Source organism: Asterias rubens, chromosome 4, assembly GCF_902459465.1.
Source record: "Asterias rubens chromosome 4, eAstRub1.3, whole genome shotgun sequence".
In the NCBI taxonomy this organism is placed as follows: Eukaryota; Metazoa; Echinodermata; class Asteroidea; order Forcipulatida; family Asteriidae; genus Asterias; species Asterias rubens.
Window position 1 is genome coordinate 1442307 of NC_047065.1, and position 14997 is coordinate 1457303.

The following is a 14997-nucleotide window of genomic DNA, read 5'->3' on the forward strand; positions in this document are numbered from 1 at the left end:
TATTACTATTATTATTGGTTTATTTCATATTTTTCACACAAATAAAAAATCAAGGAATAAACAGTATGGCAACTGAGTAATATGTTTAATTGCACCATACAATCAATAATTCATAAACTAGGAATTAAAATAGTAAAAAAAAGGTACCGTACTTTGCCTCTATTAAGGGAAAACAAAATGTATTGGACAGATCCATCCAAACTCCATTGATTGGGTCCTTATATAGAAATAATGAAGGTTTTACTGCCAGACTAAAAAGTACCCTACAATGCACATCCATCACCACAAAGTTAAGCTCTCTCTTCAAATCACCCAGGCACATTCCTGAGGTCAGAAGAAAAGCAAAACTTTCCTTTACTCAATTCCTTGTCTATTGTTAAGCCTCTTCCACTGAGGAGATTATCTGGTCTCTTGTGTGGGAATGAGTACATTGGGGTGAATAGGGATAGTGATGCAAGCAGGGTGAAGTGCTATTTGCAGTCAATGGTCTTTATAAATCACAGTCTGTCACATCATGACAGACAGGATATTAAGTAAAGGTAAACCACAGTTATTTGCTAATCGAAGGAACTGTTTATCATGGTTGTAGCTAGACCAATTTATTTTAGTGGTTAAAATCATAGAGTTTTATATAAGAACTAGAGGGCGAACTGGTGATGCTGCTTGCACAAACGCGATGGGACCGCAAGCAGACACGCGCGCCATTCTGTACGCGCGTTGAATATGAAAACACATGTTTGAGTTTGTGTTTATTGAACGCTACGCAATGCTGTTTTTTCAACTTACCAAATGGCCGCACAAACACACGCTGTGTGATGCTGTTTTGTTAACTTAGAAAATGGCTGCATGTGCGCATGCCGGGGCGCGTATATAGGCCAGTACGCCCTCTAGTTCTTATATACAACTCTATGGGTTAAAAAACTTATTTGAAGTCCACTAAGGGCAAGTGGATCAACAAAATTATTCATGTTTAATTGTGGGGGCCATCATTGCTGAAGTGCAAGCTTCAGGGCCTACTGCCAGGTTTCCAAACTGTTCATGTTATTTAAGTTGAATGCCCTTTTGACTACCTGTTCTTTCTCTGTGACACTTGATACTTCTTATCATTAGCTGTGTCTGAGATCAATACACAGTAGACAATATTTTGAACAATTTGCTTAGCAACACAATGTGCTCAGAGTGCTGGGCAAAAAATTGCGAGTCCTTGGCAGGCCTGCCCAGCTACAACACTGCTGTTCACCAATAACAGAGATGACTTCTACAAAAGGTTTCATGTCAAAAGACTTCAGCTTCTTTATTCTGTCCTAGAAAAACAAGGTCGGGGCAACACCTAAGAGAGAGTAATATGGCAACATACTCGGAATGTGCTCTCTTTCAAAATGGCTTGTAGAGAAAAATTAAAATTGAAAAAAAAAAAAAAAAAAAATGTAGCTAAAAACTTGTTAAAATGCATCATACTGCACTGTATGTTTACAGGAGTTTTCTGGCCCTTTCTGCACAGTTGGGTAAAATTAACCTAAATGCCAGACAGACTGTGTATTGTAGACTGTGTATCTTTGACTATTACTTTAAGTATACCCTGCCTTTAAAGGAACTTGCTGCTTGATCAGGTACCAGGGTTGGCAGCGCTATCCTTAATTACACTTTGCCTTAACTGACAATGATTGATTACATAAGTTTCATCCAATGAAGGTGAAACGTTTATTTTATCTCAAATACCGAGCTCTTAAACCGCAGCACGCTGACTGTCAGAGCTAAGCCAGAGTCTGGTTAAAGTCCAAGGTAAAACTTGACAAGTTAATAAGTCAGGCCTCAACAGCATTCTTGTGGTGTTTTATAGATCGTGCATATATATTCTCAAATAAACACTGTAGGGGCCTACACAATTCTTTTTATTCCATCGCGCTTTGAATAAATTTGCCATCAATTTCAATTATGATTAAAGACTTTGGACACTATTGGTAATTGTCAGAATCCTGTCTTCTCACTTGGTGTATCTCAACATATGCATAAAATAACAAACCTGTGAAAATTTGAGCTCGATTGGTCGTTGGAGTTGCGAGATAACTATGAAAAAGAAAAAAAAACCTTGTCACACGAAGTTGTGTGCTATCAGATGCTTGATTTCGAGACCTCAAATTCTAAACTTGAGGTCTCGAAATTCGTGGAAAATTACTTCTTTCTCAAAAACTATGTCAGTTCAGAGGGAGCCGTTTCTCACAATGTTTTATACTATCAACCTCTCCCCATTACTCGTTACCAAGTGAGGTTTTATGCTGATAATTATTTTGAGTAATTACCAATAGTGTCCACTGCCTTTAAATATCCGCAACACTTGTGTTCTTCAGAGCAAGGCACTTTATCATAATTGCCTTCTCTCCACCCAGGAGTACAACATGGGTATCGGTGAGAGCTGGGGAGCAACCTGCGATGGACTGGCATCCCCTATCCAGGGGGAATAGAAATATTCTAAGTCGTTTAATACCAAAGGAAACCAGATATAAACACCCGCCTGATGAGCCGTAACTTTTGGAAATAAATGTCACAACATCAAACATTTTAAACTGGTTATTTGGGCTAACAATGGCCATGAGTGTGTACAAATTTCTGGCTTTGAAAACTGAAGTAGCCCTACAATAAAACAAGTAAAGTACACAAATACTAAAATCTATGCTTTGCCTTTGAATGACGTTTCAAACAAATTATACTGACAAATGATTTATTCATTTTGGGTTTTATCTCATCCTAAAATCATCAGCTCTCTCAGTTTTAAAGTTTGCAAACAAGAACACTAACGTGGTATTTGGATGATTTTCACCTTTGTCACATTCAGTTATTGAATATAATTAAGTGGCCCACATTTACAGATGTAACGAACATGGGTTAGCCACTTTTAAAGAGTAATAACTCTAATAATATGTAATAGTAATAAAGTTAAAACCAATATTTTTTCTTCTTCTTTGGAACAATCACTAGGTAAAGATAAAATCCTTTAAAAAATAAAACCCTTACAAATAAGTTACATACAGCTCCCCTGCCCTGCCCCGCCCACCCCAACACCCAACACACCCAAAAAGTAAACAAACCCTCACTCCCAACTCCCAGGTACCAATCCTACCACATTCTTACCTTCAAGGACCACCTCCTTCCCCGCCTTTTTGAGCGCTCGTACGGCCTCATCGTGGGTAGCGTCCCGCAAGTCCTCTCCATTCACGGACAAGATAGCATCTCCAACATACAAACTCTCGGTGTGATCAGCGGCAAGTCCCTTGAAGATTTTACTGATGATAATCGGCATTTTGTTCTCTTTCCCACCTTTAATGCTGACACCAAGGCCGCCAACTTCATGTTTGATGACTTTAACAACACGTTTTTGGTTGGCAATAGCATCTGGAATGTTGTCCGGGCCTTGGACTCCGTGCATGTAATCCGAATGGCGTAGCGAGTCATTTTTACCGGGGTTGTTGTTCTGTTCGGTGGGCCCCGTTCCCCCTCCGTTGGCAACACCATTTGGCTCATATCCATCCTCTAAACTGATGGTCAATGTTTCTTCTTCCAGGGTAGCCAACACTCGACACCATTGATCCCTTGCAAGGACCTCCAAAAGGCCTGATTTTCCGACGCCGGCGGCAGCCATCATGTTGACAAAATTTCGGCACACCAGTTTTGTTAAAAAACATCTACTTAAAAATCCTACTCTGCATCCGGATCCAACATTGCTTACCGATGGTTAGAACAGTAAATAAACAAGCAATCTCCCTCGTTTGATGTGGTCTGGTACCCTGTTCCAACTACACCACACACAATCTCTGATATCCATAAACCATGCCAGAGCGATTGGTGGCGCTGTTGATAAAACATGTGTATTTTTGTGTAAGCAGAAATCACAACATGACATGAGTTTCGCGCGTGAGTATTCATGTTTTGATCCTCAGTTTGATTTTGTTTTAAAGTAATTGAATAATAACAATGACAGTGGTTACAATTATGGAATTTTTCTAAGATCTATAGTTTTCACTGATGCCTGGGGACATTCTAGAACAAAAATCATAAAGTATAATAAACTTAGTTTTTTTACTTTGCCAAGCAAATTCAATCAATTCCATATAATTTAGTTGCTGTAGTAAAAGTATGTCATTTGTAGTACTAGAAGTGTACCTCTGTCACCACTGTATGGTTCCGTTTTCAAACCAATCCATAAGTTTTATTGCGAATAGCAAAATATCAAGAGCGGGCGCTGTTGAACTCACACAAAGGTATAGGTGTTGCGTGTGCGAGTCGTAGAAACGGCATAGAAACCGCCCCATAATCCTTCCCACAATGCATTGCGGTTCTGAATCGTGATAAACCTTATTGGCACTCGCAGCGTAGAGTTGTGCAGAACGGCATTCGACTCTGGAGGGGCTCATGTGTTCTTGCTCACCAGGTTCCGTGGGCGGAGCCTAATGGATTGGTCAATTGTTTTTTGACCTGCTTCTCTTTATTGACCATGCGTACCTGCGCCATGTTTGGTAGTTCCCATGTTTAAACCACATAACTTTAGAAAATTAAATGTTTATATATATTGTTGACATTTTTCTCAGATTTACACTTGGATCATGTGACGACACTTCAGCAGCATCTCAGGCCAGACATAATGACTTGAATGCGGATAATCGTTGGAGAGACATTATGGCCAAGGTTATCTTTAAGACTACAGTGGATCTATCACAGCGGATAAGACTTGGCGTCTTACTCACAAGACTCGGCCAAAGGACTGCTCCAAACATCCACAGATCCATCACGACAACAACACTGAGTTTTCAAACCTCATTAACAAACCTTTCCCCTAAGAATGGATTGCATCTTGACAGGACGGAATTGATGGGAAAGGGGGTCTTCTACCTCCAAAGAAGACATCTATCATCTGGGAGTAACGATGAGGATGGTGAGAGAGGAAAAGGCTGTGTCCGAAACAGTATGGCTACAGCTACGGCTAGATCAGCGCGTTGTGTCAGTGTTGAAGAATAGGCAGATGAGCCCGATCTAGCCGTAGCTGTAGCAGAAGTCACCGTTTTGGACACAACCTTAACATCTAAGAAAGTTGAGGTCAAAGGTTAAAGGTGATGGACTCCTTTTGAGATCCCTGATTCAAAGGAATTCCTGATTGAATCAAAAACTGATGACATAGTGAAATGTTTTGGCAGATTTTGTTGACACTTATCAAATGTAATTTTGAAATGGTTGTTTTAATTCTCACAATATGTTTAATTTATTTATTATTTATTTATTTCCAGGCAAACAGTTCATACAAAGAATAGGCAATAAAAATAAGACTACACAGAGAACAAGCCTGCGGATAACCAAAAAGCGAAAATAATCACTATCTAAAGGCGATCCAGACAATAAAAATAACAAAGGCACAACAGGGTTATTAAGTTATTATTGTTCAATGAATTTTTATGATATCTTAAAAATAATTGATTCTCATTCAGAGAGCAACAGTCCTGATCAGCATTCCATTCCACAACCAGCCAAGGAGCGATTCCAGACTGTCAAGATATTACTGGATGAAGCCAGTCTACAGAACAAAAGAAGGGATCCATTTGACTTTTCTGATGTTCCACAACGCACCAATTTAGTAACAGAGAACCACAAGACGTCAAGTGGTCGCAAATCAAAACAAGATCCTCGAGAGATGTCAACTTTTCTTTTCCCTGGTCAAGGTGAACAATAATCTTAATCAGTTTGTATCCTTAGCATGTCATGGCTGAACAGTCTGGTGTACTGGACTCAGGTTCTGGTGGTTAAGTGATGGGAGTATGGGTTCGAACCCCCATCAAGACACTTGAGTCCTTGAGTTACCTATGAGGGTAGAGGCTGCCAATTGTTACAAAACTTATGCAAATGTATTTAGTCCACTCGTGCAACATTTTTTGCTTAAGTTGTGCTTCACTAACACTCCATGGACACACCCAGTCGTGTTTGACCATTACGTTAGAGGACACCATTGTACTACTGTTCCTGTATTGAAGCAATCCCTGTTGATTTCGAATCCCCCAGCTAATTGCTGATTTCACAACGACTAGAATAAATATTGTCGTCTAGTTACTGAATCACAATTTCTTGATTTGTGTAATTCATAATCATTACCAATGTTTGTAAGAGAGAGATTGGCTGTTGCTAGCTTGGCGTTTATATTCCTTTGTGGGAGTTTGCCGAGTTCCTGTGTTTAGGATATGTGCGCTTTATTTATATTATTATACTTTCTGTCCTGATTCTTCCTTACAATGCAGGGAGTCAGTTTGTAGGTATGGGTCGTGATCTTCTAAAGTATTCGAACGTAAAGGACATGTTTAGCATCGCATCGGACATCCTTGGGTACGATCTGCTGGACTTATGTCTGAATGGAACACGAGAGGAATTGAATCGAACAATACATTCCCAGCCAGCCGTTGTCGTGTGTTCTCTCGCCGCTGTGGAAAAACTAAAAGAAGAACAGCCCAAGGTACTTTTAAAACAATTGTTATCTTCATTTAATGTCACTGGACACTATTGGTAATTACTCAAAATAATTGTTAGCATAAAAACTTACTTGGTAACAAGCAAGGGAGAGCTGTTGATAGTATAAAACACCGTGAGAAACTGCTCCCTCTGAAGTAACGTAGTTTTTGAGAAAGAAGTTATTTCTCAGTAAAATATTTGAATTGATTTCGAGACCTCACGCGAAATCAAGCATCTGAAAGCACACAACTTGGTGTTTTTTCTTCTATTATTATCTAGCAACTTCGACAACCAATTGAGTTCAAATTTTCACAGGTTTTTTATTTTGTACATGTTGAGATACACCAAGTCAGAAGACTGGTCTTTGACAATTACCAATAGTGTCCAGTGTCTTTGAAGGGGCTTTGTTATAATAGGTTGTCATGGCCTTCATTTTCAGATCAACTTTTGAAGAAAGATTCATATTGTTGATTTATGGTTTTTACCCATATACACCGATTTATATTGTTGTTGGTTTTTATTTTGGTCATCTTTTTAGCTGGTGGAGAATTGTGTGTCGGCAGCTGGTTTCAGTGTGGGGGAATTCTCCGCTTTGGTCTTCTCTGGTGCCCTCGACTTTGAAGATGGTAAGAAGACATTGGACTGGTCTCCTGTCTTTATCCCAATGATAAAGAATGATAAAGACAGTAAGAAGACACTAGACTGGTCCCCTGTCTTAAAGACACTGGTCGTACAGACCCAATAATTTCATTCGATACAATGATTTCATTGGTTACAATGATTTCATTGGATACAATGATCTCACTGGATAGAATGATTTCATTGGATACAATGATTTCATTGGATACAATGATTTCATTGGATACAATGATTTCATTGGATACAATGATTTCATTGGATACAAAGGTTTCATTGGATGAATGTGCAGTGGCGTAAGCTTTCCATATCTGTGTTGTGATTGGTCCAAGGTGATGTAGTTTGTCAGCTTGCACTTTCTATCGCCTGCATGCTGCGAGTGGATAATGTTGTGTATATCAACATGCAGTGGTGTTTTATTCACTATGTGATATGTGCACATGTAAGTGTGATTTGACTGCGAATCTCCTTGTGAAACAAGTGGGAGGTCGAAGGTAACATCCAGTCAGGCTGGTATTTGGTGTTATTCGCGAGCCTAGAAGTGTGACTTTAGATGTTCAGGCCTAGGAGACTCCCTCTTTGGTATTTTATTTTACAATTAATATTGTGAAAGTAGGATTTAAAGATGATATAATTTATTTTTTCTTTCACAGCTATTCAACTGATCAAAATCCGTGCTGAGGCGATGCAGCAAGCATCAGATGTGGTTCCTAGTGGTATGCTGCACGTGATTGGTCGTGCGTCAACTAGATTTAAGATGATGTGTCGAGAAGCAGCTGATTCCTGTTTAATCAATGGCCAGACTAATGCTATGTGTATGATAGCAAGCCATGTATACCCAGAGGCTAAGGTTGTGGCAGGGAATGAAGAGGTAAGTGTAGGAGTCGCTTACTTAGAACCATAACGACTCCCAACAGAACTGTTCAGCATGTGATTATTTATAAAGTGTCTGATCAACAGAGTGTTGGTTTCAGTCCTGCTTTGATACTTGTGTCCTTAGGCAAGACACTTGACCGTTATTGCTGCGTCATTCGGATGGGTTGTTAATCAGTAGGTCCTGTGTGTTGTGTATTGCACGTAAAAAGAACCAAGTTACACTTATTTCTAAGAAAAGGGGTTTGTCCTGGTTTTTCTGGGGGTGGTTGCTGAATGCACCACAGCACCTGGTAAACCCAAAACGCGACATAAATGGTTTTCATCATTCAAACATATAGTAATAAAGTGCTTTGAGACACTTGTAGATAAAGCGCTTGTATGAAATCTGTTTATTATTATTATTGATTAACTTGATGGACACTTATCCATTTTTGCTTCAACTTTGTATGAAGCGGTATATAAATGTTGTGTATTATTATATTACTATTATTATTATTAATCTCTCCAGGCACTGAACTACATCCAAGAGATGTCTCATCACTATTCCCTTCGGTCTGCTAAGCGTGTCGCAGTCAGCGGTGCATTTCATTCTCCGCTCATGGCACCAGCTCAGGAAATCTTCTCCTCTGCCATTGAAAAGGTCGCCTTCGAAACCCCAGTCATCTCTGTCCACTCCAATGTCAACGGCAAGAAGTACCGCCACTCTAAGCATATCCGCTCCCTTCTGAAACGGCATATTCTAGAACCAGTTCACTGGGAGCAGACGATGCACGAGGTTTACCAGCGTAATAAGGGAGACCATTTCCCTAAAACTCTTGAGGTCGGACCAGGAAAACAACTCGGTGCATTTCTACGCAGGAATAATGCCAAAGCATACCACTCCTATGAAAAAGTTGAAGTTTGAAAGGTTCACAATAGACCTTATGCATTGATGTCATCCAGCCGCCATCTTTAGAGGTAAAACGGTGAAGAAACAATCGAAACAATCGAAACGCACAGATTTGTACGCGCGGTGCACTGCATTGGCCAATGAACAACCTCCTAGAGGGCGCCCTACTAAAATGACATCATGTGCATGAGGTCTATATACGATGATGCAGCATGTTATTTATGGTCGTGGTTTAATATTCCATGACACATAATATACACTTGTTGTGATCTACCTTAGTTGGTAGCCAAAATTCATCAACTTGTACCTAACACCAACAAACATTTACAATATTCATTATGCTGCATGTTGTTTGTGTGATTTCAGATGTCTATATCATCCTTCTATTGACACAATTCACCTGACGTCATCATCAGAAAATCTTGAAACAGCCATACTGGTGGGCAATGTACCGGTAACTGTGTTATTCAGTGAAGTGCGCATTTTAGGCGATGCAACGTTTATACATAAACCTATTGACTACCAAAATGGTGAGAGTGGCACAGTCGCCGCGTGTGACGTGTGTGCAAGGGGTCAATACACTGCTTCTCAAGATTTTCCCCCATCTCTCCTTGTAATAATATGCCCAAAATACTCCAGCTTCTTCTTTAGTATGAAGTTAACTAAGCTTTTCAGGTCATGAACTTTCTCCAACCCACTGACACTAGTTGTATGGTCTTGCCATTTGGTATTTTAGCATTCACCTCCAGCACCAAAACTCAAAACTTGTTTTGTTTCCTCTACTTACGCCACTTACCTGGGCATTTTTAGGGCTTTGGCAATCGTTCTCAGAGTACAGCTTTGGTGCAGAAACTGTTTCAAAATTATATAAAATGCGGGTAATTTTATTCATGGCAGGGAGGTTCAAGTCCAACTTCAGTGAACTAATTGAACTCCTTGCTCTTTCTCTGGGCATAGTCTAGAATAAATGTATGCTGCTGGACCAAAAAATTATTTAAAGAATATAAAAATTACAATGTTTGTATTCGTATTAAAAGTAACAGAATACTGAAGTTTATTGCATGGCCAACGTGTAGGTTGAATTTAAGATTATAATATCGAGGCCAATATTTTTAAAGACATGTTTAGCTTTCTTAACGATGCAAGTATTATGTGTAATTCACGCACAGATTTAGTTTGAAAGTTATAACAGCTGATCACCAACAACAGCTAATGTTATTTTGCAAAAAGTTAATTGGCAGATGTTTCAACCATAGCAGAGTCTTTCTCAAAGGATTAGAAACAGACTCTGCTAGGGTTGAACGACAGGCCGTTAAGTATTTTTTGCGTTATACCATGGGTCTTATTTTCTAATTTTGTTTGATGACTCCGACTCACAAAGTACCATACCTTTATCGGTGCGATGATGGTAACACAATAAAGGTTTTAACAAAATAAAACAATACTCACTCACACTTGGGGAATCAAATGGTATCCTTTATTTCAAAATTTTGGCAAAAATCTATAATGGGTTGTAATATGTGGACAGTACTTTCCAAGTAATTTCACATTTAATGAAACCATTTTGGGTCGATTTTTAATGTTTTTTGTTTGTTTGTGATAAGTTTCTAGTTTACAAACACTTAAAATAATTTGCAACAAAAATGTAACTTATGACAGAGGGGTTTTTACATGCAATAAAATATATATTTTTGTGTGTTTTAAATTTTTTTTCTCCACCTTTTTTTTCCTCTTTAATTTGTACATTGCAAAACAAAATAAAATGTGTTTTAAAAAGTATCCAACATTGAATTAAGAAGTGTTATATCTGTTGTTGAAGTATACTTTAAATGGATTGGATAACACTAGTCCAAGAGTTCAAGTTAAGGATTCGTACAAAAATTGACTTGATTATGAGTTTACAGGCATCATCCATGAATATCATTTTCTGGACTTGAGAGCAAGACTACAAAGTATTTCATAAAAACGTATACAAAATGAGTTATATTATTTCAACACAATGTTTCCATTTCACAGGATTGCCAAAGACAGAAAGTCGACAATGACAGAAATTTGCCAAGTATCGGGAAAGGTTTTACTGATTACCAGCCAAAATGGAAACTGTACTGTATCTTAACCACAACTGGTTCCCTTTGTTCATTAATAATGTCTCTTGTTAGAAACGTTAAACAGCGACCTGGGTGTTGTAGAACATGAGGACAAGAGATAATTGTGAATAGCGGCAATTTTACAAAAAAACAAACCCACAAATTGATGGAGAGATTTTTATCTGCCAACTCAACTGGTGTTGAGATCTGTAGAGTGATTACTCATTTTGTCATACCTGCTTAAACTGCTGGCTACGGCTACGACTGTTGCTAAGAGTGTTGCTACGGACATCCTATATATCAATGCATGACGACACAGTAATCTAGTTGTAGCATTAGCTGTAGCCACAACCGCCAATTCAGACTTGGCCTTAAGCTGGGTTCATACTTCCTGCGCATGCTTCGTGCGAAACAAATTTTCATGCAGCGAACAATGAATTATCGCGTTGACAAAATTCACTTCGCATTGGCAGGAAGTATGAACCGGGCTTCAGTCATGTGTCCCTTCTATTCAGAAAAACCAAATCTTTTACAATTTTTGTTTCGTGGAGTAAACCTCAAAGATTGTATCCAGCTTAAAAAACCCTCCTTACCTATGCATACTATCCACGCACTTTAGCAACCCACACTATTTCCAAAAACCTAACCAGTCTTGCTTTAGAATAAACGTTAACAGATATCGTTAATACATAGCACTAGATTGAGGCCTACAAAATTATGTAGTATATGGCTCTCCAGGCTCATGATTTACAAGGGTTGTAATTAAACGCTCCTCTTTTGAAAAAACTAAACACGTCCCATCTCTTCACTATAAAATTGGAAAGCATTTCAAAATAGTCCATCAGGAAAAAATAACACTATTCACATAATATTTATAATAATTACTCGTTACTATGTATATAATGTACACAAGAGATATGGTACTGTATGTACAACAATCGGGAAAACTGAACAGCAAAAAGGCGATAGTCGCTACTAACTCTTATTCCACCCCGTACCCTGCATTAAATACCTTCATTTCTTGAAATGTCATAAAAAAATCAACAAGCGAAATAGTTTTAAATATCTTCATTAGAAACTATTCTCACATACTCCAATTTATCATAACTCTATCGTACCCACAACCCATTCCTGATACAACTTTGTTCCGCTTCATAAAAACAGAATTACATACAAGGGAATAGAGCGAGCTTCAACCATTTTCCTAAAAATTCTTTGTAACAATAGTCAAGCAATCCTGCTTTTGTAGAAGTCTGTGCGCCAATGTTATACTTAGTGTTAAATATGTAGAGTATTCAGTACAAGGGTGCCTAGCCCCAAGGCATTTCAAAAAAAGTACAATGTCAAACCTGTCCAAAGCAACAGGATCAACAAGCTGAAATATAATAGCTCCTGGGCTGTACACAGTACGTAACTTACACCATTTGTCCAATCCATATGATAACAGATGGAGCATACCATAAAGTTTCACAAGCTTGTTTTGTCCAATCCATATGATAACAGATGGAGCATACCATAAAGTTTCACAAGCTTGTTGAATTTAACCAACCATACGCATTGACGCCATCCTGCTACCATATTACAAGTTAAGTAAAACAATGATGTAAAACATGCACACAAGGTGGGCCAATTATCTATCACCTTTGACCTCTACATAAAGGCGCCCAACTGCAATGACGTCATGTGTATAACATTCACGAATTTCAAAACCTGTTCATTTGTGTAAATGACAAAAATTAAAAGTTCACTTTGGAACTGCCTGGTGGCTATTTAAGGAAGTCTAAGACAGTTTTTAAACAATGGTGGTGTCTTTTTCTAAATAAGTTGTTTAAACAATTTGTTTACCTGCAATAACTTGAATATGTATACATACTGTAATACAAGAATATATAAATATTCATACATGAAAATGGTACATCTTGTTTTTTTGCTATTTTTGTATTTTCTTTTTCACTCCCTCTCTCTCTATTTCTCGTAAGTCAAACTGAAATATTTATAGGACAGATTGTCAACACAATCTGCATAATCACACAAGCATACAAAGTGTGTGTGTACATGGCACATGTACAACACAAAACAAAACAGATTTCCTAAAAATTCATTAAAAAATCCATCTTGGGCGAGAAACAAAAGCAAATAATAATGTCCAATGAAAAACATATTCCAAGAAATTTACAACATCAACAAAATCTTACATCATGGTTTAAAAAATTAAAAGTCTACAATGACAACCAAATGCGATCAACAATCCTCCAAATGAATTGCTTTTTCCGAATGCCACTTTTTAGGAGCTATCTTCAGAAAATAAAACTAAGACTCTGATGTTTTGTTAATTTATCAGAGTTTAGTCAAACTACAAAGATCGTTTTTTTTTCATCAAGGAGTCTTTTCTAGTTTCATCAATGAACATTTGTGTAAATGTCCAAGCTGATTTGACTAGTAATTTTAATCAGAAATAGTAATATTTTACAAACTATTTTACAAGTAAGGCTGCTCATCCCTCAGAAATTCAGCAGATGGACGTCAAACAGAATTTTTGTTTGGTGTTTTGCTGTGAAACAAGACCTGCTCCTACATGATAAGGCTTTGGTGGTAAAATGGCTAGAGAACAAACTGCCTTTAGGCTGTGTCCGAAACAGCGACTTCGGTTACAGCTACGGCTACACGCACGATCTAGCCGTAGCTGTAGCAGAAGTCGCCGTTTTGAACACAGCCTAACAGAGTTAAACTTTAACAAAGAGTTATAACAATGCTAGTTTCGCCTTAAACATCAGCAGGTGTTAGTGAGTTGAGTTCCTTCCATACTAATATCAGACATCTAGTCTTCGAGTTGGAAAATGACAAATTGTTAAATTTGTAGGGCTGTGATACCCAAGGAGCAGATCGTAATCACAAATATTTATAACCAAGAATGTGTTTCACAGCTAAGCTTACTGTGGGTCCAAACATCTCTTAAACAAAAAACTGTACATTTCTCTTTTTACAACTTACTTTGAAAGAAATTTTTTATACTTTTAAATGCGGCTAAATATATGTATACTACATCATAGTAGATGTTCATTGTTATAACTCTGCCTCCCCTGCATCGTTCCTTGTTGAGATGTCGAATTCACTCCATTTTGACGTTTTAAAATAAAATGTCCTCAAAAAGTTTGTTAACAAAATTAAAGCAAAAAATATACACTTTTCATACACGCTTTCTTTACAATACGAAAAAATCTTAAATGTCTACAGGTGTTTTCACTAAGATGTCTCTTTGGTTGAAAGTGTTTCTTGAGATATATTTGTAGTGTATGTTTTAAAACACAAGGGTGTTTTCAACAGCAAATTTCTTTGCATCACTGCGGAAGTGTTTATCCTATTTTGACAGCCATTACGTTGTTTACCTGTATCAATGGCTGAACAAATAACAACAATCACCAATAAATTGGTTATAATTGTTTCACATCACGTAAATTTGGTTCACATACGCCCTCATGTGGTAAAAAAATACTGGGAATTATGAGCAAAAAGGAAGGGATTTCTACTGGGATTAAACTCAACAAAATGTATTTGAATTGTTTATTAATATACACACACACATTCTCAAAACACAGTCAACTTCCATTTGCAGACTATCCAACATTTTTCGCCATTTAAATGTTGTTTTTTCCTCCGTAATCTGAATACTAAGCAAACCTGACATGGCTTACAAGATTCTCCCAAATGAATTTGAAATGAAAAGTACATATGCTTTCACTGTTATAAAAAAGGCACATTTGTTTTTCTGACAATTGTTTACGATAAGCACAAACAACAACAATCTTTTATGGAGAGCTTGATACAATAAATAGCCAATCCATGATGGAATTAGAAAGTGAAATAGTTATTAAGCATCATAAGATGAAATGTCCGCAAATTTATTTTAATAAAGTTGTTGGGAAGGGAAAAAAACCGATACAGGAGTGCATTGTACAGGTATAATAAAATATCGTTTGAGGAAAAAAGAAAACTCTTTTTTTCACTTGATAAACTTAAAAATGTTGA

The 14997-nt window shown here is 37.7% G+C and overlaps 2 protein-coding genes across 2 annotated transcripts in view; one reads left to right on the top strand and one right to left on the bottom strand.

Annotated features, from left to right (window-relative positions):
* Positions 1-3744, bottom strand: part of LOC117288780 (beta-1-syntrophin-like) — a 29416-nt gene extending 25672 nt beyond the window's left edge. The window contains exon 1 of the mRNA XM_033769617.1: positions 3130-3744. Within this exon, the coding sequence (XP_033625508.1) occupies positions 3130-3640 (511 nt within the window). The 5' untranslated portion in view covers positions 3641-3744. The remainder of the gene's footprint in view (positions 1-3129) is intronic.
* A 104-nt stretch (positions 3745-3848) lies between these two features.
* LOC117288836 (malonyl-CoA-acyl carrier protein transacylase, mitochondrial-like) lies at positions 3849-8977 on the top strand. Its single transcript, XM_033769687.1, has 7 exons — positions 3849-3909; positions 4584-4927; positions 5475-5705; positions 6276-6487; positions 7022-7109; positions 7773-7990; positions 8504-8977. The coding sequence occupies exons 2-7, from the start codon at positions 4672-4674 to the stop codon at positions 8897-8899; spliced, it is 1401 nt and encodes a 466-aa protein (XP_033625578.1). The 5' UTR covers positions 3849-3909; positions 4584-4671; the 3' UTR covers positions 8900-8977.
* The last annotated feature ends 6020 nt before the right edge of the window (positions 8978-14997 follow it).